The 24,602-nt window shown below is 53.3% G+C and overlaps 3 protein-coding genes across 8 annotated transcripts in view; 2 read left to right on the top strand and 1 right to left on the bottom strand.

The window, feature by feature from the left end:
• Positions 1–1,330: 1,330 nt before the first annotated feature.
• CARD9 (caspase recruitment domain family member 9) lies at positions 1,331–7,053 on the top strand. The gene is made up of 12 exons (XM_030961507.1): positions 1,331–1,514; positions 1,849–1,986; positions 2,338–2,663; positions 3,048–3,236; positions 3,410–3,544; positions 3,821–3,946; positions 4,037–4,228; positions 4,745–4,786; positions 5,231–5,276; positions 5,921–5,991; positions 6,491–6,567; positions 6,786–7,053. Exons 1-12 carry the CDS (start codon positions 1,331–1,333, stop codon positions 6,880–6,882), a joined length of 1,623 nt encoding a protein of 540 aa, XP_030817367.1. The 3' UTR covers positions 6,883–7,053.
• A 133-nt stretch (positions 7,054–7,186) lies between these two features.
• Positions 7,187–9,083, top strand: DNLZ (DNL-type zinc finger). The gene is given in 3 exon segments (XM_030961556.1): positions 7,187–7,522; positions 7,921–8,060; positions 8,754–9,083. Coding segments are annotated over 3 exon segments (648 nt in total). The 3' UTR covers positions 8,926–9,083.
• Positions 9,084–12,204: 3,121 nt separating this feature from the next.
• GPSM1 (G protein signaling modulator 1) overlaps positions 12,205–24,602 on the bottom strand; it is a 65,546-nt gene continuing 53,148 nt past the window's right edge. For all 6 annotated transcript variants that reach the window (XM_030961645.1, XM_030961646.1, XM_030961647.1 and 3 more), the window contains 3 exons: positions 16,454–16,613; positions 14,242–14,450; positions 12,205–14,149 (listed from right to left, as the gene is read on the bottom strand). In XM_030961645.1, coding sequence (XP_030817505.1) covers positions 13,961–14,149; positions 14,242–14,450; positions 16,454–16,613 — 558 coding nt within the window. In that variant the 3' untranslated portion in view covers positions 12,205–13,960. The remainder of the gene's footprint in view (positions 14,150–14,241; positions 14,451–16,453; positions 16,614–24,602) is intronic.

The raw sequence follows: 24,602 nt of genomic DNA, 5'->3' as shown, positions 1-24,602 counted from the left end.
GGCTGGAAGAATCTCTGAGCATCTCTGCCCTACCCCTAATGATGAGATGGAAAAACTCTCCATAAACTTAGAAAGCAGAACAAAGAGGGGAGTGGGAAGCTAACGGGAACATGTGTCATGCTGCCATGGCATCAGAGCCTGTGTGCTCTCCAGGCTTTCTTTAAAAAACACCGAGTTCTGAGTTCAGCTCCAGGGCTGAGGGAAGGGGGGGAGGCAAGCTCAGGTCTTCTGGCGATGCTCAGCGTCATCACAATGGCATTATCAGCATTATCACATAACCCAGCTGCTTGCTGGGCTGCTCCTTCATTGCTGCCATGGCCACAGCCTGTCATTTGGGAATCAGGGGTGATGCTCCTTGCTTTGCCGGGACTTGATTCCCTTTCTTGTCATAATTATGCTGGAAGCTTGAGGACATCCAAAATTAGAGGCATCAATATAGAAATCACCCTTTTCAGCTGAAGAGACTTCTGTCTAAATGAAGGGTGAGTTCTTGCTGCCACCTGTTTTCCTGGAGAAGATGTTAGCAGCTGGAAAGCCTTTCAAGAGCCTCTTTCTTCCAATTTTGTGGCTTGTTTTGTACCCTGCAATCAGCTGCACACACCTATGGCTGTGGCTTTCGTTCTTTTTAGCCTTTCTGACCATTGCACAAGGAAACTTTCTGGACCCCAACAGGTCCTTCAGTGGGACAGATTAGAGAACAAAACCAGAATTAATCTAAAATCACTGCTTATGTGTTGCTGACTCACAATGCCACTACCATCTTTCTCCTCCCCCATCACCCATTCTGGCTTCTGCTTTTTTTATTTATCTCTCTTTTTCTTTTCCTTCCCTTTCCTGTCTTAGGGTATAGCTAAGTAGTTTCCCCTTTTTTCTCTCAAAAGTTTCCACTTTTGTTCCTGGAGTTATCTTTTCTCTAGTCAGAATACAGAGGGAGGTTGCATCCAAGACAGATTTTCTCAGAGCCAGGATACAGGAAGAGAATCAAGGAATCTTTTGTGACTGCAGAGGTGAAGGTTGGTGATACAGAATGGCTGATATTAACAGGGAATAAAAGTTTATTTCACAGCTCTGTGGGAGTTAGATTTGGTGTCTGTGTGGTCAGACAGAACACAGGGATCTCACATGATGGGAGGTGGAGAAGGAAGAGTGAGCTGCTCGTAAAGCAGAGGCAACAGCTAATTAGGACACTTCTGCATTCTCAGTCTTGACGTCCTTGGTTTCAGCACCACTGCCACACTGCTCCGAGAGCCTCACGGGCTGCTTGGTTGGGTTTTTGGTGGTTTTTTTCCAGACAGGACAACGCTGCTCACTGATTGCCCTCACTGCTGACATGCTGGAAGAGGACAATGATGAGGTGTGTTGGAATAACCTGGAGAACTTCCGTGTGAAGCTGATCTCAGTGATCGAGCCCTCCCGGATCACGCCGTACCTGCGGCAGTGCAAAGTGCTCAGCCCTGACGATGAGGAGCAGGTGCTCAACGACCCCAGCCTGGTCATGCGCAAGCGGAAGGCAGGTGGGAGCACTTCAAATCCTCCTGGGGAGTTTCCAGGCCATTGGTTTGGGATTGTCTGGGGAGTCAGACACTGGAAGGGCTGCCCAGGGTGGTGCTGGTGTCTCCCTCCCTGGAGGTGTTTAAACAAAGCCTGGATGTGGCACTTGGTGCCATGGTCTGGTTGCCAAGGTGGTTCAGTCATAGACTTAATGATCCCAGAGGTCTTTTCCAATCTCATTTATTCTGTGAGTGGATCCCAACGACTTTTGTATGTGGAGGAAGTGAAGATATTTTTTCTTATGTTAAAAACAGGTGAAGAGAGAAATAACTGAATAGAATATCCTGTTGATTTTAGGTGTTCTCCTGGACATTCTTCAGCGAACAGGACACAAGGGCTTTGAGGCATTTATGGAGAGTCTTGAGCTTTATTATCCCCAGCTGTATAAGAAAATAACTGGCAAAGAGCCCAGCAGGGTTTTCTCCATGATTATAGGTAATGTTTGTGTTCTCAACCACAGCTCTTCCTTTGGTGCCGCTGAACAGACCCAGGAGCATTCCCTGCCTTGCTCCCTGTGTGCTTTGGAAGGGTTCTGAGAAGAACAGCCCTGGTGTCATGGGCTGGACTGGGGAGGGGGAGGAGGAAGCAGAAGGATGAATTCTTCCTTCTGCCTGTTGTGTCAGTGACTCTGTGGTGCAGGAAGGCACAGAGCAGAAAAGGCACAGCGGGGGTAATTTGGTCACACACCATCAGGGTTGGCTGCAGTGACATGGAGGGGAAGCTGAGCTCTGTGTGTGCCTTGGCAGCAGCCAGGAGAGCAGAGAGTGACCCCTGTCCCCCAAACAGACACGGCTGGCGAGTCTGGCCTGAGCCAGGTGCTGATGAACGAGATCATGAAGCTGCAGAGCGCGGTGCAGGAGGAGCGGCGCAAGGCGCAGGAGCTGGCGGGGTGGCTGCACTCCAAGGAGGACACGCTCAGGGAGATGTGGGTCAGGGACAGCCTGCTCCGCAAGCACCAGGAGCGCGCCCAGAGGTTGAAGGAGGAGAGGGACAGCCTGAGCAAGGAGCTGCGCAAGTGCAAGGACGAGAACTACAGCCTGGCCCTGAGCTACGCCAAGCAGAGCGAGGAGAAGAGCGCGGCCCTCATGAAGAACAGGGACCTGCTGCTAGAGGTCAGGCACAGCTCCTCCAGCTTCCCTCTCTTACCTGGGCTGAGCACCTCGTCTTTGCCAAGGATGCTCCAGGCCAGCAGGAAGCACTGAGCATCTTTTCTAGCACGTGTCTTTGTGGTCCCTAGCTCAGCCCTGTAGGCCTTAATTTTAAAAGTTGTGCTGTGAATGATGATTAGACTTGCCCTCACTCAAGGCTGCTCTCACAAAGGCAGCACAGGAACACGTCCCTGTTAGCACACAGGCAGGACTCTGGCCCCAGGGCACAAAACTTCCTGAGGAAAACAGCTGGAGAGAAACTTCCTCTGTATTCAGTTGGGGAACAGAACTGGATTTGCAGGCCAGAGCTCTCTCCTTACTCCTGCTGAGCTCTGAACCTTCTCGTAGATCGATCAGCTGAAGCACAGCCTCATGAAGGCTGAGGATGACTGCAAGCTGGAGAGAAAGCACACCATGAAGCTGAAACACGCCATAGAGCAGCGCCCCAGCCACGAGGTGGTGTGGGAGATCCAGCAGGAGAAGGAGCTGCTCTTGGCCAAGAACCAGGAGCTGGAAAACACTCTCCAGGTTGGTGGGGTGGCTGAGTATGGACTGAAGGGATTATTTGTAGCAGCCAGGGCAGGGATGCTGCAGTGGAGATTGTGGGGATCAGCTGTTGCCCAAGAGCCCTGAGGGGAGAGAACTGATATGGAGTTAGATGGTGGCCCTGTCTCACTTCTGCCTTTGTCCTGCAGGTTGCCAGGGAGCAGAACTTGGAGAAGAGCCTCTCCAAGGAAACTCTGGAGAATGACTGCAGCCAGACCATGGAAGAACGCCGGGAGCTGGTGAACACCATTTACAGCCTGCGCAAGGAGCTGCGCCGAGCCAAGGTGCTCCAGGACAAAGTAGGTGCTGCTGTTCCAGTCCCTGCTGAGGCTCATGGATCAGACAGGCAGGTGAAGCACCTGCAGTGTCCTGCCTGTGGAGCAGAGCAGCTGCTCAGGAGCAATCCCTGCTGCTCCTGCTGTAGTACCTGTATTTCAGCACTCTGTGTGTGGCAGGTGACAGCTCAGACACCCCACGGAGCTCTGGCCAGAGCAATCTGTGGCACAGAGCAGGAGTGAGGACAGTCTGGCACAGGTTCTGCCCACAGGCAGGTGCTTTTGACCTTGTCTCAGCAGTTTGCAGAGGAAAAAGAGGTGCTGGAGCTACAGTGCACATCTCTGAGGAAGGACTCCCAGATGTACAAAAAACGGATTGAGGCTGTCCTGCAGCAGATGGAGGAAGTGGCTTCGGAGAGAGACCAGGTGATAAAATATCCCTCACTGCTTTTCACTGCTTGTTGGGCAGCCTGTGTGTGCTGTTGTGTGACTGCACCGTGCTGTCCCCCTGCACAGGCTCTCCTGACCCGAGAGCAGTTCCACATGCAGTACTGCAAGAACCTGGTGGAGAGAGACGCCTACCGCAAGCAGATCCGGGAGCTGGGCGAGAGATGTGACGAGATGCAGCTGCAGCTCTTCCAGAAGGAGAGCCAGCTCCTGGCCACTGAGGCCAAGCTGAAAAGGCTGCAGCTGGAGCTGCCCACTCTGGTATAGCTCTCCTCCCCTGGATGGATTGGGAAGCTGAGGATGGGGTCAGACTGTGGCTGTTCCCAGGCCTTGGTGCCTGAGCAGCTCCAGCTCATCGGGCAGTCAGTGCCTGCCTGAGCCATCACCAAAATTAATTAAAACCATTGCCATGCAAATGCTGAGTTTAGAAAGTGAAAGATGTGATGGTGTCTATCACCCCACCCTGGTTTCAGCCATGGAAAAGCGGGACAGATGCAAGCTCAGACCACCAGTGTTTGTGTTTGGAGCATTTCCAAAGGCGGTGAGGGGTTCCTCATCCACCACAGAGTGACTCTATTTAGAGACTGAGTGTGAGCCATATGGATGAAATGGAGAGCTAAGTTTTCTGGAACTAAATTAGATATATTTTAATTAATATGGCATCTTGTGTACTTTCTTGAGTGGCCAGACAGGAGTGTAGGAGTTCTGTGTTTTGTGGAGCTCTAAGTCTCCTCCTTGCTCATGAGGAATGATCAATCTATACTGGTTTTGTTTCAGACCTCTGACCTGGATGACTCCTCCTCCAGAGATTCCCAGGAAGTGAGTAGGGTTCCTTGTTTACCTTTCCCTTTCCTCTGGGATGGTTTCATGTTCCTCACCTGTGCTCAGCTCCCCAAGTGTCAGCAGTTTTCAATTGCTCACGCTCATTTCAGTCAAAAAGTCCAGAGGCAGCAAGACAGTGACAGAACCTCCCTGTGTCCTGAAGTTCTAAGTGTAGGACACAGTTATGGCATTAGTCAGCAAGATTTGTTGAGTCTAAGCAAATCAGGGAATTTAGTTATTTTTTAATTGCTTTTAATTGTCTCTCTTGTGTGAGAACAGGCAAAAATAAGTAGAAATCCATGAGCAAATCTGTAACTCCTGGCTGTCTGCTGTTTGCTGGCAGCAACAGGAAGAGAGAGGGTGGTTCTAGCCTGTCCTGGGGTTTATGTTCCTTTATCTAGGGACAGTTCTGATGTTCTTGCTCTGTTTTCTGCCCCACAGCTTGTTCTTCACAGTCACCTGGATGAAGATACACAGACAGCTAAAAGTAAGGGGAAAACACTGAGTAGAGCTCTGGAGAGGATGGTCCGTTCTGTTTTGCTCTCCTGGAAGATCTAAATGATCTTTTCATTCATTGAGATGGGAGATTTTTCACTAAAACTAAACAGCACTGATCCAAAAAGGTTTTTATTATTATTCTACCTTGCTCAGTTCAAAAATATATATTGTAACACCTGGTCACTACAGAAGGAGTTTCACCAAAATAGGGTCTGGTGTGAAGTGCCATGATATTCACAACCTGGGGAGCAGGGACAAATGATGGATAAATAATGATTAACACATTTCTCACAGTGGCCTCTGACACAAATATTATTTTAATGCAATGAGCAGAGGAGATGCTTGGCAAAGGTTTGTTTTGCTCCTGCTGACGTTGGAAGTGGAAAGCTCTGTCTCTGAGTGAGGTGGGGAACTCCACCATCCTGGAGAAGATTCAGGGCTCAGTGAAAAAGAGAAGTGACTTGTGATTGATGACAGGATGGAGTTCTGAGTGCTTTGGGCTTGGTTTCAGTTCTGCTGGGACTCTGTGCAGTTACCTCACAGCTCTTCAGTAGGAAGAACTGCTGGAGGGAGAAGTTACTTTGCAATGGCAGCTCTGACCAAAAGCTGTGATTTTTTTTTTTAATCTTTCAGAAGATTGCCTGGAAGTACAAAACCAGGAACTCAGCCCTCAAGAGAGCCATCTGGCCCCAAAATCACCAAGTGTAAGAGAATCTTTGTGGGCTCTTCTTTACTATGACTGGGGTTTTTGATCTTTAATATTCTCATTAATGATGGATTTACCAGCTTGGAGAAGCATGTCAGCAGCTCCTGCTTTTCCAAACTCTGAGCACTTAGTGCAGACCCACCCTCCATAAAGAGTGAGCTCTGAACAGCAAAACATTTACAGTGGACATTTCTACATCTGTGCATGAAAACTTCTTCTAATTACTTTCTGCCCTTCATCTCTGGGTGGGGATGTTTTCCAGTGTAATTACTGCAGAATTACTGTTGGTGCAGAAAACAAACTCCCAGAATTAGAGCTGTTGAGGGAATAAATGTAGTGAAACTGTGTGAAACAGCAGCGTTACCACCCTGCACACACAGTAAAGAACCTGCTGGTACTTGACTCTGCAGATGCAGGAAGCAACCTGGTGTTAACACTGATCTGATCAAGAATAAATTCGTACGGTTTTTGGGTTTTTAATTTTTTTCTATTTCAAGGAGTGTGGCTTGGCCAACGAGGAACTGGCAGAAAAGGAGAGGAGGAGGATGAAGGACTGCTTTGAGCGTTACCGAAGGTCTGGGTGCAGTAAGCAGGGCTAACCTGGAAATATCCATGATTTGTATTTGTATATCCATGTATTTGTATTTGTATTTTCCCTTTCCTGTCCCCAAGCTTGATCCATGGAGAGCATAAAATGAACCACAAAGGGGACTGATATGTGCTAGCAGCATGAAATGCCTCTTGTTTGCAGAAAACACCTTCTGAAAGTTGTATGTCTGGTGTTGTTTGCAGAAAAAGAGCAATGAGAAGGGCGCCCAAAGACCGGCACCATGAGGCGGATTGGGAGAACACCTCTGGCAGCGACAACACCGACACCGAGGGCTCCTGAGAGAGGGACAACGCCAAAATCCCTTGGAAAGGGACACCACGGACACCACAGGCTCCTCAGGAGTCAATCTCTGAGGGAAACACCACCTTCTACAGAGCGCCTGTGCCTCTCCATTTCACTCACAACGGACTGTTGATATTCTAAAACCATCCAAACACCCTTATATGAAATGCGCTGCAGTGACACTATTGTATGGCTCTGACGGCCCCTCGGTCAATAAACAGGTTTAAATGCCTGCGTGTGACACAGGGCCGAGCTGAGCTGGTTAATTACGGGTTAATGAAGGGCATTGCCCCACACCGCCATGGCGGCTGCCCGCACCCAACATGGCCGCCGCTGCCTCAGGGCGCGCTGAGGGCGCATGCGCAGTGCCATGCAGCGCGTGCTGAGGGCGCTGCTCCGGGAGCCGCCACAATGGCGGCCCCACCGCCCCCCGCCCGACCTGAGGGGCCCGGCCCGCTCCGCCCCAGGGCTTCCCTGCGAGCCTGCCCGCCCGGCCTGCACCGGCCAGGGACAGCGCTGGGGCCCGGCCCGCCCGCTCTGCACCGGCCAGGGACAGCGCTGGGGCCCGGCCCGCCCGCTCTGCACCGCCCCCGGGCCGCCGCCGGCCAAGCACTATCGCCTGGTGTACACCTGCAAGGTGGGCGTGGGCGCTCTGAGGGCACCGTCGCTGGGGTTCATGGTGTAGCTGTTTTCTTAGTTTTAAATTTGCAAAGACTAATTCAGAGTGGAAGAGACCTCTGGAGGTTTCAAGTCCAAGCTCCGTGTTGGAGAAGGATGTTCGGGGTCTTGTGAGTGTCTCTGAGGGTGGAGAGCCCACAGCCTCCATGGATCCTCCTCATTAGGGAGCCACGGAAAGCAGTGAAACCTCTCTCAGCCTTTGTGTCCCGGGCTGAACTCACGACATCCTATGATGGAGCTGACTTGGGATAGTTAGAGATGAGGGAGGGAAGACTCTTTTCATGTCAAAACTATTTTTGTCTTAAAAGTCCCAGGAGCTGCAGTTACCGTGCTCATAAAACCCACTTTGTTTATCAGGTGTGCCAGACCCGCTCAGCCAAATCCATCTCTAAGGCTGCCTACCACCGAGGGGTGGTGATCGTGACCTGTCCTGGCTGCGGCAACCACCACGTCATCGCTGACAACCTGGGCTGGTTCTCTGACCTGCAGGGAAAGAGGTGAGTGTGCCAGCAGCATCCACCTTGCTCCCAGGGGTGCCAGCAGCATCCTCCTCACACCCTGCTCCCAGGGGTGCCAGCAGCATCCTCCTCACACCCTGCTCCCAGGGGTGCCGGCAGCATCCTCCTCACACCCTGCTCCCAGGGGTGCCGGCAGCATCCTCCTCACACCCTGCTCCCACCTGCAGCTTCCTGAGATGATGCCTTGTTTCAGTGATTTTTTTCAAATGTGGCTCATACTAAAAACAAAGTTTCATCCAGTTCATCGAAACACACAGACTCTGTTTTCAGTCATTATAATTTGACTGTTGCTGTCTAGGATTCAAGTAAATTGGTGTGAAGCTGAAGTAGAAACTTCACAGGGATCCTTAGTGGTCCCAGCGGGTGATTTGCTGTTCCCCTCAGGCTTTATCACTTCACTGCTGGCTCTCCTTGGATGTTTCAAGTGTGTAGATTGGTCTGTGGAATTCCAGTGATTTCTAAATTCCCAAGATAACTTTAAAAGCTTCTGTAATTGCTAAATCATTGATCCTAGTGGATGAGAGTAGTCCCAGAAGGTTTGGGTGGTTTTCTGTGGTTAATTTTGGGTGGTTTTCCTGGTGATGTGATTCACTGCATGGTGTCAGTGCTGAGGGCAGAGCGCAGTGTGCCTTTGCTTTGTGGTTCACTGCTGGTTCTCAAATCCCTGTGCAGGAATATCGAGGAGATCCTGGCAGCCAGAGGGGAGCAGGTGAGACGTGTGGCTGGGGAGGAGGCGCTGGAGCTGCTGCTGGAGAGCCCTGCAGAGCCCGGGCCCCAGGGGCAGCTGGCACAGGGGGACGACGGGGAAGCCCCCCCAGATCCTGGCAGCAAGGGACACACCTGACAGGAGGGATTGTGGCCTGTGGGACACATGTGACAAGTGACATTGTGGCCTCTTGGACAGACCTGCCATGTGGGATTTGGGACATTCTGCTTGGACTCTTCACCTTCATTCCCTGATTTCAACTGTTCGTAAAATAAACTCAGGTGTTGGGTTTTCTCTCTTGTGTGTCTTTGCCTTGTGTAGTTTTGCCTTTGATCAAGCTGATGTCTTTAGAGATGTGTTGGTATCTTTCCTGGTACTTGTTTTGCTGACTTTCAGGCAATTTTCAGTGCCCCACCAATGTCCCTTGCCTGGCTTTGTTCCCTGCTCAGAAATTCTCTATGTGCGTTTGACCTAGCGAGGTGCAGCTGGAGCTGGAGGTTTTAGGGATGCTCAGCTGTGGCTACTGAGGAGAAGGGGCAGTTGGTACCACCTGAGGAGATGGGTCCCAGAATTCTAAAGCCAAAATAACCCTGCAGGAGGGTCAGATCACCTGCTCTTAATGCAGTCAAGTGCTGCTTTTATCTGTTCTTTTGACCTCTTCCAGAGTTTTTTTTCTGTGTCACTCATGTCAGGGCTGAAAGTTTTGTATTTTGATCCCACTCGAGCTCCAGCATGGGGGTTTTACCACTCCTTGTTGGTGAGGGGGAGTGTGGGTGTGAAGGCAAAATTACTAGTGGTGGAGCGTGGTGGAGAGAAGAAGAGGACCCAGAAAGTTGTCTTGGCAGATATTGAGGGGCTTATTAGTGCTACTGCAGTAGGTTAAGATTAGTTAGAAATTTAAAAAGAAATAAATGACAGATGTGGGAGTTTGTCAGCATGCAGCTCTGGGGTAGTGGTGGATCAGGCACTGAGATGATGATGCTGTGCTTTGTTAAGGTTTGTTCCCTCTGCACAGTTCCCACCTGCTTTCTTAGGGTTTTGAGCTTGCAATCAAGGACAATTCAGTTTGGAAGAGCCTTCTGGAGGATTCCAGTTCAATCTGCTTGTCAGAGGAAGATATTCAGGATCTTGAATCACAACCTCTATGGATCCCCCTCATCGCTGAGGCACAAAAAGCAGTAAAACCTCTCTCAGCCTTTGTGTTTTGGGCTGAGCAAACCCAGTTCTCTCAGCCAGACATCTCCAGCTGCTTGTGGTGCTTCATCAGCCACGGATTCAGTGAGGGTATTACTGCAGGCATTCATGAGTTTCCTTCATCTGGAGTGTTCATAACCATTTTATTTGTGTTGCATTATAGGTGTTGGGTCAGAGCACCAGGAAAGTTGTCATGTTCCTGTGGGTGTGTCAGTGCAGAGTGATGAAACAGGGGCTGGAACTTCATCAGCCAGATCCTGGTGAGATGCAGCTCTCCCTGACACAGCCAGCTGCTGGAGTGACCCAGGATTGACAAACAGGAATTTGCATTCAGAGCACTGCTGTGTTCTCCCCCTGAGCTGGGCTGCTGGCACCTATTAGCACTGCTGGAAAAGTGTTTGTTTTATTACCTTTAATCTGAAAATCAGCATTCTGCTTCCATGGTGCTGATGCCTTTGATGGGGTGGAACAGAGCAGCTGTTGCAGGATCAGTGTTGCCTTGGAAACAACTCATTTACAATCTGGCTTTTTTATACTGTTTTCCTTACCTTTCTTACCTGTTACTAGGTCCCAGGAAGGTGGTGCGAATTTTTGCTATGTTTTAGTAAAAAATGTAGCAAAATGTAGCAAAATCTGTGTTGGCTGTTCCTAGATTTTAGTGTTTCCTTGTGCCAGTGCCCTCTGTCACCAGGTGCTCTTTGGGGGCAGGACACAGACAGGTCCCTGTGCCCTGGAGCTGCCTCTGCAGCTCTGAGCATGGTGGGTGGCAGTTCTTGCTGCTGCTCTGAACATTCAGGCCAACATCAGAGGAGGGAATTTGCACATAGTACAAAACAATTTGCTGCTAAGAGATAGCAGCTAAAAACCCCAATTTTTTTTCTCTCTTTTGAAGCTGTTTTTTCTGAAAAATATTGTGTCATGGGGCAGTGGGTTTGCTCTGGAAAGGGGACACAGGTAAGCACATGGGCTTGCTCTAGCCAAAGGCAGGGAGTGAGGAGAAGCAGCTTTTCTCCTGAGAGCCTTTCTCCAGGCCTGATATCAGCCCTGTCCTGCGAGTCCCTCTGGTGCTTATGTACAGCTGGGTAGAAGAGGGCAGGATCTCGTGTTTCTGCTGCATTTTTAGGGTTCTTCATGAAGAGGAGCTGCCCTGCACAGGGGACAGTCCTGCTCCAGCAGCTCACACTGCACAGCTGCAGCAGCAGCAGCACTCAGGGCCAGCAGTCCCGCGGCTCTCCAGCGGATGTCAGCATCAGAGAGCTCTTCCCGACATGGGAACGAGCCTGGCAGCGTGGGAGAGAGGAGGATTCACACAGCAGCCACCGCTGCAGGCTGCTCCGGACACTCAATGGTAGCCAGTGCCCTCTGCTCACAGGAGCTCAGAACGAGCCTGTGCTGCTCAGGATGGACAGACAGGAGGTGAGACACCATCACTCTGTCCCAGGGATCACCTGCTCCTGGGAATCTGAGCCTCTGCACACCTGAGGGCACAGTTCTGGCCCCAGGTCACACGCAGCTCTGCTGTGCTCAGGCACCCTGAGGTCTGAGAACACCTGATGGGAACAAGCTGGTGGCTCTTTATTAATCTTTGATCAGGGCTGGCAGAGGCCAGCACGAGTGAGCCACGCACGGGAAGCCCAGCTGTGACTTGGCTTTATCCTCACAGGGCTCAGGGTCCAAACTGTTGCTCCCAGGCTGCCTTCCAGCCCAGTCCAACAGCCTGCTCATGCCTGCTGTGCTGGAATGAGCTGGTGCTGCTGCTTTGTGTCTACTCCAGGGCCATGCCCAGCACTCCCTGCCCTTGTCCCCTGGCTCTGGGGAACAACCCAGCTTTGGGCCAGGCGCCGGGGCGGCACCAAGACCAGGCAGAGCCTGAAAGGAGCAGCTCAGCCTCTCCTCAGCCTTTTCCAGTGGCCTTTTCTCAGCCATGCAGGGCTGCTCTGTCTGCCCTGTCGTCCTGGAAACTTCTGGGCAGGGAATTCTCAGGGCTTTGTGCCTTCCCTCCACAGCCACATCCATGCTGGCAGGCAGGCAGAACTGGGATGGTCTTGGCTGCCATGAGCCCCACGTGCTCATAGAGCAAAGTGATGTGGAGGTGGGTGCACAACACTTTCCTTAGCACATGTGCTGGTGTCTGTTACCACAGACCCCCCCATTCACCCCCATCCCTGTTCCAAAGGGCCAGGATTAGCCCTGCTGTCAGCCAGGAAATAATGGAAATGAGTATTTGCACTGAAGCTTAGACACAAATATTTATTAAGCACAATTCCCCCCACCCCTTCCCCTTGAGCTGTATTCATTTCTAATATATTAATCCATTTGGCAGATTATTTTTTAGAAAAAAAAAAAAACAAGTACCTGTGGGTTGGAAATTCCCCATTAAAATGACATTAGCAAATGCACATGTAAAAAATAAATAAGCTCATACATTCAAGTATATGGCAAATAATACCTCAATAATACCTCTGAAAGCTTAATGGTCAGGTTCCAGTTCACCACCTGGCTGAGAGCTGCACAGGCCTGAGCCTGCAGCTGGTCAGGTCATCATCATCAATGTTTTTCTGTTTTACAAATGCCAGCCTGGCTGGGTAGGTAGGGGTGGGCAGCTCCTCCTCTCCCCTCTCCAGAGCTCTGCCCAGCCCCAGGAAGGAGGCCCAGCCTCGGCCCAGCAGCAGCTGAGTGCTCCCAGGTAGCAGGTAAATGCAGCCACCACTCCACATGGTCAGTGCAGGCAGGGTAAATGCCCCATGAGCAGCATCACTGGTCTAAAAATACCTCCCTGCTGGCTGGGAATGTTTCCATCAGATGCATTTCCAATCCAAAGTCTCTGCAGGAGCGGTGCTGCTTCGGCACAACGCTGGAGCTGCTGAAGTCCAGCATAGTCTCTGGTCAAGCAAGGGAAAAATACTGCACCTCCTCAAGTCAGGTCCCTGCTCCCCTCCTCCAGCTTTTCCAGCTGGTCCAAAAGGGACAAGTGACAGTAAATGTGAGTTCCCAGCCAGCCTTCCAGGCTGGGGCTCTCCTGAGGCTCCAGGGGCTGGAGACAGGTGGACAGAACCAGAGGGCCTCACTGGGAGCAGCTCAGTGCTGGTTTGGGGAGAAACAAGAGGAGGGAAGGGCCACTGGCCTGAGCTGCTGTTGGACACAGAAAAAAGGAGGGATGAGCCATGGGCAGAAAGCTTTGCTGGCTGTTGAAGCAGGGCCCTGTCACACACAGGTTGTGTCTTGGACACCCTCACATCGGCTCAGTGGTACCAGGAACTGTCCCTGATTGCTGTGGGCTGAACACTTGGGCAGAGACCTTTTTCCTCCTTCCCCTCCATGGGGCTGCAGAGGGCTCCAGAGGTAACAAATCCCACTAAAGCTTAGGGTCAGCGAGGCTTTTCCCCTGCTCAGGAGGTCCTGCAGGGCTGCAGCTGGAAGCAGAGAATGTCCAGGGCTCTCCAGAGAGTCCTCAGCAGACCTAAAATACACTCAGGTGTGTGGGATCACAATGCAGCTGGGGTGGATAAGGTTTAAAGGACTTGGGCTTTCTTTCTCCTGTAGAAGGAACAAAGCTGAACAAGATGCTCCAGAGAAGGATCCAGAGCCATTTGTGTCGGGGAAGACAGGAGGATTTCAAAATGGAAAAGGTGTTCTTCCCTTTCCCTGTTTAAATAAAAGTGTTGTGGAAGTAAAAGAAATCAAGAATGGAGTTAGCTACCCCGTGTGGGCTCCTCCAAGTTCCTGGGGTTTTAGGTGATCAGCAAGGGGCTGCTAAAGTCTTCCAGGTGCTGTGCCCAGAGTTACAGTGGCCGAGTGTCCTAAAAAAAACCCCTTATTTAAAAACTGTCCCCCATCCATTGGGCTCTCCCATAGGAACATGATGGAGGTGCAACACTGGGAGCACAGGAGCACTCAGGCTTCAAACCACCTACTCTGTTCTTCCTTTTTAAAAAACAAAACAAAGCTGAAATAACCCCCCCAGACCAAAGCCCATTTCTTAGCTGGAACCAGGCCTCTGCTGCTCCTCCTCGGCCTCCTCCTGGGCTGAGGCCAAATCCACACGCTGCTCGTCCATGCGTTTGGCCTGCACACGCTGGATGAGGCTGAAAAAGTCTTCATCAGGCATGGTGGGGCCACGGGGGATGGAGTCTGGGGGGGCACAGCGCTGGTCATCGATCCTGGAGGACTGCAGGGGACATAGGGGCTCAGCATTAGCACAGGGCGGGGAGGAAGGGGCTGGAGCAGAGGTGTCAGAGCTCCCCAGCCCTGTGCCCGTACCTGACACTTCATGAGCATGTTGAAGAACTCGTCGCCGGGCTCCTGGGCGTCCCCCTCCACGCGCAGGTGGCCCAGGTTGTTGTGGGTTATCCGCAGGCCGGGCAGGTTGCCCACGTTGGCACGTTGGTCATCCAGGCGCCTGCTCTGCGAGCTGGCAATGAGGTCAAAGAACTCCTCTGTCTGTGGAGATGCCATCAGGGTGGACTGTGCTGGGGGAGAGGAGCACAGGGCAGGGTCACCGCTCTGCCTGCCCTGCCTGAGCTCCAGAGCCCAAACTCCCTCCCCAAACTCCTCTCCAACCCACACAAACCCAGCAGGCAGCGGCAGGAGAATCAGGTGCCTTGATAAAGCAGAACCTCACACACCCACCTTGCACAGCTGGGTCCCCTGCAGGGCTCCCTGCCTGTGCTTGGCCAGCTCATGGAGGCCACCAAATGTGCCACCTCAGCCCAGGAGATGCAGTGCCCCCAAGCTGACAGGCACTCACACAGTCCCAACAGCTGGGAATAATTGCAGACAAGCCATCAGCAAAGCCCAGGCCTGGCTGAGCCTCTCATCTGGCAGCACCTTCCCAGACCCCCCAGAAATCTGAGCTGTTTGCCCAAGGAGAGGCATTGCCGAGGTGAGTCTGGCTGTCACGGGCTGCAGGACCTGCATCAGCACCAGCAAAACACTCCTGGGCTCTGCTGCTTCTCATCCCACGGAGCAGAGCCTGGGCTCTGCTGGTGCTGGGGGTCCCAGTACATTCATCTATCCACCACTGACCCTTTGGAAACACCTCTGGGCTGTGCTCCCTGGAAAGAGCCTGTCGGCTCCTGCAGCTGCTGGGTAGGGACAGGCTCCCAAACAACAAACCAGCAAGGGAAAACTCAGAAAAAACTCAGAAATCCAGCCCAAGTGGGGTTACTTTCCCTGAACACAAAGCACTGGAGCAGAGCTCTGAGCCTCCCAACACAAGTCCTTAGAGTCCCAGTTCATGGAGCTGCAGAAACACAAGAAAATCTCAGTGCTGACGCAGGGATCAGTTTCCTCTCCTTCAGCTCACAAAGAATTCTCAAAAATAACACGTCCAAAAGGCTCAGAGTCCAAAAGAGCCGAACAGAATGTGGGGCCGCTCGTGCATTCTTTATAAAGCTCCACATTTTCAACCCCATCTCCTAAATTACACAGCTGTTACAGCCAAATGCACTTGTGTGTCAGAAATGCATCTCTTGACAAAACAATGCTCATTTCCACCTTATTTTTAGACAATAAATAAATACCCTCTCACCTCAGAGCTAACCTGCCTTCCTACCACAGCCTGACCTCTGCTTCAGCCCCTGCCCTGGCACACGCTGCTTGTGCTGCAGCTCTGGGAGCAGTGTCAGGGGGCTCCTCTCCTATTTGCACTTCATATTCATTTGGAAACTGATGATGAACAAATCCATCAGGTTAAATAACTGGTTTGAGCCCTCTGTGCTGGTGATTAAACATGTGAGGGTGATCGTGCATTTTAAAGCTTCTCCCCAGCTTGGGTTAAGCAAAGGCCCTGAACACCGAAAAAGCCACGAAACCCAAGTGCAAACACAGCCCTGCCTTTCCTGCCCTGTTTGTCAGGCGCCTTCCTCAATTTATCCCTGTCCTTCCTAGGGCTGAGCTGTTTGCCTGAGCAGCTCCCACTGTTTATCCATCCTCCTGGCTCCTCTGTCCTCACACAGCACCTATCACCACTGTATCCAAGAACAGTACAAAATCCAGAAGTTTTTCCTCCATGGCAACGGTATTACAAAAACTGGCAATATTTTAACTTGCCTGAGAAAGCCTGACCCAGCCCCTGCATGTCCCAGACCCCAGGTTCTCACAAAGCTCCCTCAGCAATGACCATCATCATCTTCCTCCTGGAGATACTGGAAGTGGCACAAGTCCCGTGCCAACCTCCTTGTTCAGAATCCAAGACCTAAAGACCCACACTGAAAAAAATCCAAGTGCATTCTGCATTTCTCTCACTCCCCAAACCTTAGCTCACATTCTCCAGCCTTTCCCTCGGCAACCATTTACATAAGAATGTTTTTTCCTTCCTTAAATAATGACGGAGATTGCCAAGGAACTGCTAAAGTTCAGAGAGCTGAGTGAAAACATCACGGGATGCACGGCAAACCACAACAGCTGGGCACGGCCCGGGAGCAGCGTCACTCCCACAGGAGCAGGGATTTGGGAACGCTCGGGTGCTCACACAGCCGCTCTCCCAGGGCAGGGACCCGCGTGGCTGCTCCCTCCGCAGCCTCGGCTGGGCACTCCTCCAGCGGGCAGCGCTGATCATCCATCCGGTTGCTCTGGAACTTGCTCAACAGGTCAAAGAAGCATTCCTCGTCCGAAGGGGTCCGGTTGATTTTCTGGGAAGAGAGAGGAGAGTCAGAGTCAGAGCACCCTGAACAAATCCCTCAGTCTCAGGAATAGCTGTGCTCCCGGCTGTGCCCTGGGCATGCCAAGCCCCACGGTCTGGAGCCTGCTGGGGTCTCTGCTCCTTGGTCCCTCTGATCCCAGAGGCTCCAGACACTGCCACAGCTCAAAGCCGCACACGGATGAGCCTCGTGCAGCCGCTGTCACTGCAGAGCAGCCACAGGAACCTGGAGGCTGAATGGGAAAGAGGGAAAAGGAGACAGAATTTACCCTGGCACTGCTGCAAGGGGAGCTCCTGGGCTGGACAGGGCTGGGCTCAGAGCAGGATGAGGGGAGCCGTGCAGCCACCCTGGCTGAAGTGCTGCCCTGTGCCCAGGGCTCAGCCCAAGCTCAGGGTTTGCTTTTTCTACCAGCTAAATCCAACCTTTCCAGGCCACTGCCCCTCACACCCCAACGCTTCCCTCGGTGCCTGTTTCCTCAGCACAGCACTTGTAGCAGTCACCCAGCTGAAAATGCCACAAAATTACAGATTTTCAGGACAACAGCTCTTGCACAAGAGCCCCAAATGAGCACCTAGCACTAGACAGGGATATATTTAAGTTGTGCTGCAGGAGGCTCACATTGGAGGCAGCCTTCCCAAGCCACTTCCAGCAGGGAGAGGGGCTGTGTGTCCTGATCTGGAGCAGACAGAGCAGCAGGAACCACAGATCCTTCCAAGGAGTTGCTTGGAATGGGAAATAAAATTAGCCAGTGATAAGAGGGGCATCTAGGAAGCTTGGGGATATTCCCTACACACCAAGCTGGTCCCACCAGTTGCTGGGAAAAAAGCCACAACAGAAAACAACCAAAACCTCTTAGAACTGGGTCTATCTGAGCTTTTTTCTAGCCAGAGGCCAAGCAGAGAATGGGCACTGTGTCCCTCCTGAGGGGCTGCACATTCCACCAGAGAGATGGAGAGGGCACAGCCAGGCTTTCCATCAGAGCAAGGGATTCCCTGGGCTGCTGGTGAAGCAAAGTCCCTCTCCCAGCTCTGCTGGTGGGCACTCTGGGCAGCCTGGGAGCCCTCCCAATCCCACCACAAACAATGCTGCTCCCACCAGAGCTCTTCCCCATGGCAGGGGCAGGCAAAGCCCTTCAGGGGAGCTCTGCAGTGGGGAGAGACTTGTGCTGACAGGGTTAAAGCCACAAGTTGGATTGGGTAGATGAAGGAAAACAATTTTCCTGTATGCTAAGCGAAGCAGATGAGATGCACTCAGCTTCTATTTAGGGCAGCGTCAAAATTAGCAGCAGGCCAGAGAGGAACATTGGCAATGTGGGAGCTGATCAGGGAGAGGAAAAACCCCTCTCACCTCCTGCCTGCCACGTGCTGATCCACTAATGGAGCCACAGCCCCAGTGGACCCTCTGAACCACCAACAGTTGCACCTCAGAAATCAAAGCTGGCTTGGGCTTGAACTGAGGGTGAACTTCCATCTCTCACAGCTCTGCTGTGCTGGGTTGTGTGACCCAAATTTCAGGGTAGAGGAGGAAACCAGTTCATTCACACCGAGCCTCCCTCCCGCTGTTCCACGACTGCATGGAGTAAAGCAGAGCAGCCCTGATCCAGGGGGAAGCTCCAGCTTGCAGGAGCAGCCTGGCAGTGCATGCCAGAGCCCCCAGCTCAGAGCTCCCCTCCACAGATCCCCCCACAGCACCTCCTGCAGACACCCTGCAGTCTGGGGATCTGCTCCCAATGCACCTGGCAGAGCAAAGGATGCTCTGAATGAGTAGGGAGAGCAGCCAGAGCATGGAGGTGTGGGGCAGGGCTGGCTGTGTGCCTGGTACCTCCCAGTGCACCCGAGGGGCAGGAGGTCAGTGCCCGTGGGCCATGGTAGGCTGGACAGGGCTGTGCCAGCCCATGGGCAGCCCCAGGGCACCAGGCTCCCGCCAGCCAAACCCTGCCCCAGGCCTGAACCTCTCTAATTAAAATGCCCAAATGTGACAAGGCAGGGAGCTCTGAGCTCCTTCCCTGTCAGGCTGCTCCAGCCCCGAGGCAGGAGCTGGGAGGGCAGATGGAGCTGTGATTCCACCCTGGGGCTCTCCATCTGCTTCGAGCCCGGGGCTTGGCACAGCCAGGGTCAGGAGGCTTCCCGAGAGCCAGGGCATCCCCTCGTGGGGCTGAGCAATGCCCTGCCACAGCACAGACACACAGCCACATCCCCAAATGCTCCTGGGCACCAGCCTCAGTGTCCAGCCCCAAGACTTCTCACCTCATGGCCGGTGTCCCTGTCTGGCCTCATCCCTCATCCTCTGCCTCCAGCGCTGCAACTCCCAAATTCTGCCGACTGTCACCTTCCTGTGGCAGCCAGACACTGTCACAAGGAGTAAAACCAACAGGGCAGAGGGACCCGGGGGCTGCTGGCACTGCAGAGATCACCCCAGGGCAGATCTGGCTGCAAACACACTTGTCCTTGGCACGGGCACAGAGACACTCCCGCCTCTGCCCACACAGGGACAAGGACAAGTGCGGAGCCTCTGCTCCTGCTCCCTGACCTCGGGCAGGACAGGGATGGCACCATCCCAGGCAGGTTGGGGTCCCACTCGTGGGGGTCAGAGCTTTGTTCACATTTTCTGAGGGTTGAGGGGAGCAGGACTCCCTCTCCTCACACAGGTCACTGGAAAGCATCCAGGCTTTTGCACACATTCCCTTGCTGGAAGAACGGGCTGTTTAACCTGCCTGGGTGGATTCAGGATGTCTAAAACCACAGCCGAGGTGTTGGAAAGGCAGCAAAAAGCAGCTGCAGAGTGTGACAGGAGCCTGCTCTGCCACTGTCCCCTCTCCCTGCGGGCTGGGACCACCAGCTCCTCAGGAGCCCCAAGCCAAGGTCATTACACCCCGTGGAGAAGCACAAATCCACCCATTTTCCTCTCTGATAAACTCACACCCCATAACACCTGTCACAGTTTTGGGATGAGAGGGTCCTGGGCTGCCCAGCTCTGCCCCAGAGGTGCAGGAGAACATGGAGCAGCATCTCCTGTGGAAATCCCTCAGTCTGACCACTCCAGGTGTGCAGGTGAAGCCAAGGCTGGAGCAATCCCAGGCGAGGCAAAACAAAGTCAGAGCTGACTCCCGAGCCTCACTCCCCTTGGCCATCTTCTCTGGGATTCAGGAAAGCCATTAAACAAAGGCAAAAAGCCTCTCTGCAAGAACTAAACCACCTCCCAGCTCCCTACACCTGAAGGCACAGCCCACAAATGCCCTGCAGGGCTCCCACCTTGGACCCTGCAGAGAACACATTCCCACTGCCGAGCCCCATCCTGCGATCAGCACCCTGTCCCAATCTCTCTGTGGCATCTGAGCCACCCAGACCCCCAGCCAGCTCCAGCTGTGTCCCCACCACACCAACATCTGCTGCCAGAGATCCCTCAACTCAACACTGGTGGTGGCTTCTCCCCCAGCTTCCTGCTGCCCCCACAGCAGCTTGGGATGCAGCTCTTCCCACAGCGCTGCTCAGCCCCACCAAAGCCTGTCAGATCTGCTCTGGGACAGTGCCCCAGAGGTCCCCAAGGATCACAAAAGTATTTCTGTGCTGGCCAAGTCATGGCACATCCCTCAGCGATTCCATGGTCACCCAAACATGGGTGGGACACCCCCTTTGAAGGGAGCTTCGCCCACCAAACCAAACCACAGACACCCAAGGGCCACCCAAAGGGCCAAACCTTGTCTGTCAGACCAGCTTCCCTCACAGCTGGTGTCCCCAGGGCACTGACCTGCCTTTGGTTCCCCTCCTCTCCTCCGGGCTCAGCTTCTTGCAGCCCTGACCCAGTGCACGACGGAGCTCTCAGGTTCGAGGGCTGCTCGCTCCGGCTTTGTCCAGCCCTCCCAGGGACAGCTGGTGGGGATTTGCAGATCCCAGGGGTGGGTGGACCCTGGTGGGTCTGGTACAGCAGATCCAGCTCAGGAGCTGCTGCCTGAAGGCGCCTGGTGAGTGCCCAGGTCAGGGATGAGCGAGGAGCGTGGCAGGTTCAGCAGTTGTCACTGTCACCCCTCAGAGCGTGCTGCCTCGGCATTCAAACGTGTCCACCACAATTCCACCTCATCTCAGCAAGGACACAGCCTGGAGATGAAGTGACCTGACCCTGTCCCACAGTAACAGAGCCAGCAAGCAGTCCCCAGGACCAAGTTCTCCCCTGTGGACAGTCCTTGGAGATCCGTGCCCTTGCGAAGCAGGCGCTTACCTGCCCTGGCAGTTCTCCATTCCCACACCTCTGTGCCCACATGCCCTGCCCTATCTGCCTCTCCCCTGTGAGCCACACATGTCACCACTCCTTACCTCTGCTCTTTGCAAGGCAGCCGACCTCAAAATCTCCAGGCAGGAGCAGGGCTGGTGCTGCTGGTGACCACCAGTGCCAGGAGCACCTCATGCAGGGCTGTCTGTCAGTCTGTCAGCCCCCCTGCACGCAGCTTTTCTTTATCCTGCACCACCCCACACCTCGCCCTGCAGAACTCACTGTGGGGGCTGCGCCTCTGGCACAGCCACAGCCTCAAACCCCAAAACCACCAGGCACTGAACTTCCCAGCCTCACCTGCAGAAAGGCTCTGAGGGGGAGGTTTGCAGAGAGGCAAGCGGGGGCTGGAGGAGAGGAGTGGAAGGAAATCCCTGGCTGGAATCCACAGCCTGTTTTACCAGGAGCTGAAATGCCTGGAGAAGCGTCCCTGTGCTCTGGAGCGGGGCTGTCCCTGTCCCCGGGCTGGAGTCCCCAGTCCTCTGAGCTCCAGAGGCAGCAGAGCTGTAAAATGCTCCCAGTCTTGGCTCAGGACAGGCAGCAGAGCTGTAAAATTCCCCGGTCTTTGCTCAGGACAGCGCTTCCCTTTCCGTGCCAATCCCCCCGTGGGTGACAGACGGACAGACAGACAGACACCCCGTGTCCCCCCGAGCACTGTCGGGCTCGGGGACCCTCCGCCCCCCCCGTGCAGTGACACACAGCGCACCGAGCAGCCTGAGCTCCAGCAATATTAACAATAAAAAGTTCACACCGGAGCTACCTGAAAACTTCAAACCCCCGAGCGCACACACGGCACATCCCGGCCCGAGCGAATCCTCCGTGTCTCTGCATCCACCTCCTCCTCCCGATGCTCTCATTCCAGAGGAAGACGAACACACGGACAGACAAACCCCCGTTTCCCTCACTGACCTCAGCGGGCGGCTCCGGCTCTCACATGTCCGCGGGCAGCAGCGCTGGATGCTCCGAGGCTGTGGCGGGTTTGTGCCGGGTTTGTGCCCAGCGGGGTTTGTGTGCCCAGCGGGGTTTGTGTGCGCCAGCGGGGTTTGTGTGCCCAGCGATGTGAATGAAGAGCGTCGCCGGCTGCAGGGACCCGCTGGGTGCGAGCCGAGGTTTAAAGCGACAGCCCCGCTGCCACCTCCCCCCGGAGCCCTGGCACGACGGGGAGGCTCCAGAGATCGCTGCCGGCTCCCTCACCTCGCTGCCACGATCCTCCCGTTATTAGATGATGCTCTTAAACACACAGTGCAGCTACGTGAATATTTAGCTTCCCTTCCACCTCCTCACCTCCCACCCGCCACACTCACTTCACCTTAAAAATAGATCGGGATCGATTCTCCCAAACTACATCTGCAAACACGCTCGGCTCCGCGGGCACAGGCAGCACTGTGCACACACAGACACACTCTGCTCGCTTGGATTTAAAGCACCAAAATACTGAAGGACCATTTTTAGCTCCTGATGGTCCTCTTGCTCCTCATATTATTAGATATGTGTGGTTTTTTTGTCTTATTGCAAGAGCCTAGGCTGCTCAGCGATAAGCATATCTTGATTTAAATGTAACACTGCTCGACTGAGGGAAATTTCTAATTGCAACAGGGTTTTAAACAGGGAAAGATGGAAATGCCACGCAGCAGCCAAAGAGCTGCTCTCACGTTTGTGAGATGGGAATTTACTGACAATGAAAGGGGGCACTGGGAAGAAAATCACTTTTCCAAAGGGGCAAAATGGGGACAGAGCCCCATTGGAACTCTTGGCTCTGTCCACACTTGTCCTTCATTCTCATTTTTCACTGCAAAAGTAGGAAATCGCTTTAACCTGAACAAAAAATGCAGCTTTGGGGAACTGCCCATGCTGTTCCACACCAGTAAATTCATTTCCAGGAGCCACCCAGTATTTTCCAGAGAAATATGGAAACTGTGTGGGACCTGAGATCAGGATACCTGGCTCAGTACCTGGCCCTGACTGAAGAGGAAGAGAAGGGTGAGGGAGGGCACAGCCACAGCTCCTGTGAGCTCAGTGCTGGTGCTGCAGCCCTGTTCCCACTGGGGCTGAGATCAGGGATCCATGGACAGAGAGGGACCATGAACAGGGAATGAACCAGGACGGGGACCCTGCCCCTGATCTGAAGAGCTGAGCTGCCTTTGGAGAGCTCTGAAAGGGGAACCTGCAGCTGGAACAGGCGGAAAAGGGGGATAACAGAGGGGGAGAGGTGCTTGGAACAACATGAGGAAATGACATCTTCCCTCTGAGTTTAGGATGCAGCAAAGAATAACGAGCGAGACATCTGTGATCTGCAGAGACACCACCTACCACGTCAGGCTGGAGCTCAGGAGCTGAGCGTGCCCTGGGCACACGTGTGCCCTGCACTGTGCTGTGCCCAGCCCTGGCACAGCCCGTCCACACCCTGCCCTGCCCCAGGACGTGCACACGCTTCCCTTGGAGCATGAAATTATCACCCTCACTTGGACACTTTTCAAAGATTTTTTTCCCTTTAAACAACTCGCCCACTCATCCCTATAAACGCCGGTGCTAAAAGCTGGTTCTGTTGTTAAGATTTCAAATAACTCGGGTTTTATTGTTCCAAACAAAATCAAAATAACTCACCCACGCTCCCTCCTTCCGAAATGCAGTCAGGGCTGACCTGTTGGGACCGTGCCCTGCTGCCACACGGGCTCAAGCACAGGGCTGTGCCTCACTGCAGGTGACAATATCACTGCTGATTGCATCTGGAGGGAGCCCCGGGGGTGTCTGCCCCAGGTGTTACTGACACCTCTGATCTGTCTGGGAGCCACTGCCACCGAGACCAGACCGGGCCACTTTGTGCCACAGCCACACTAACACGGGATTTACTCTTTTTCCTCAGCTACACAACAACCTGTCCTGGGATCACAGGTCAGTCCAGCCCTCACTGCTGACACCAGGGGGAATTACTCCTGGTTTCTCTTCTGTCTATTCACACAATCCTCTGCAGTTAATGTAGCAACTTTTCCACGTGGATTTTGGCAGCATTTACCACGCCAGGCTGGGTTTCCCTGGCACTATTTAACACAAACACACCAGCCTGGATTTAGCACCTGGAGCTTGTTTTACTAGCCAAGGACACAAGGTAGGAGCATTCTCACTCCAGGTCAGTCTCTGGAGAAGATGAGTGGCTACAGAGGTCAGAATGGCCCATCAAAAACCGGGGGGATCCCTTAAACACCAAAACTGGGAGTGAACCTGAGCTACTGCTTGGAACAGCTCAGGCTGGAGGTGGATGACAACAAGCAGTAAGTTTTTGGGGTGTAGCTCTCACCAGGGCAGTGGTACCTGGCTGTGCACACCAGCACACACCCGAAACAGTAAAACACAGAGTTTTGGCTACAACTCACTGCAGTGGCTGATCCTGCACTTGGAGAGGGGGAAACCAGGACCATGCTCAGCCGTGGAGTCTCAGCTGAGCAGCACTAATTTGCTAAACTGAAATAACTCCGTTGCTTGAAAGGGTATAACCCATATTCCTGGTTAATTAGCACAAGGTTAATATATAGAGCACTTTCTCTATCCACCTCCCCACTCCAAGCCCCACGGAGCAGGGCAGGTGAGCTCCTCTTCAGTGATGGAGACAATCCATGCTCCAGCTGCTCTCCCCATCCCTTGCACACACTGGAACCTCCTGACAGTTTGCTTTGAAAATGCTTTGCAAAAAAAGCCTGCTCGTCTCTGGATTGCCAAAAC

The sequence above is a fragment of the Camarhynchus parvulus genome, chromosome 17 (genome assembly GCF_901933205.1).
Source record: "Camarhynchus parvulus chromosome 17, STF_HiC, whole genome shotgun sequence".
In the NCBI taxonomy this organism is placed as follows: Eukaryota; Metazoa; Chordata; class Aves; order Passeriformes; family Thraupidae; genus Camarhynchus; species Camarhynchus parvulus.
Note: the sequence above shows the minus strand (reverse complement) of the source record. Positions and strands in the feature narration are given on the sequence as shown.

Excerpts from the sequence above, each read along its gene's own strand:
- CARD9 (XM_030961507.1), top strand. The coding sequence starts at position 1,331 with ATGCTGGAAGAGGACAATGATGAGGTGTGTTGGAATAACCTGGAGAAC. Across the intron at positions 1,515-1,848 it reads CATGCGCAAGCGGAAGGCAG|GTGTTCTCCTGGACATTCTT; the intron begins GTGGGAGCACTT and ends TGTTGATTTTAG. Across the intron at positions 3,237-3,409 it reads ACACTCTCCAGGTTGGTGGG|AACTTGGAGAAGAGCCTCTC; the intron begins GTGGCTGAGTAT and ends GCCAGGGAGCAG.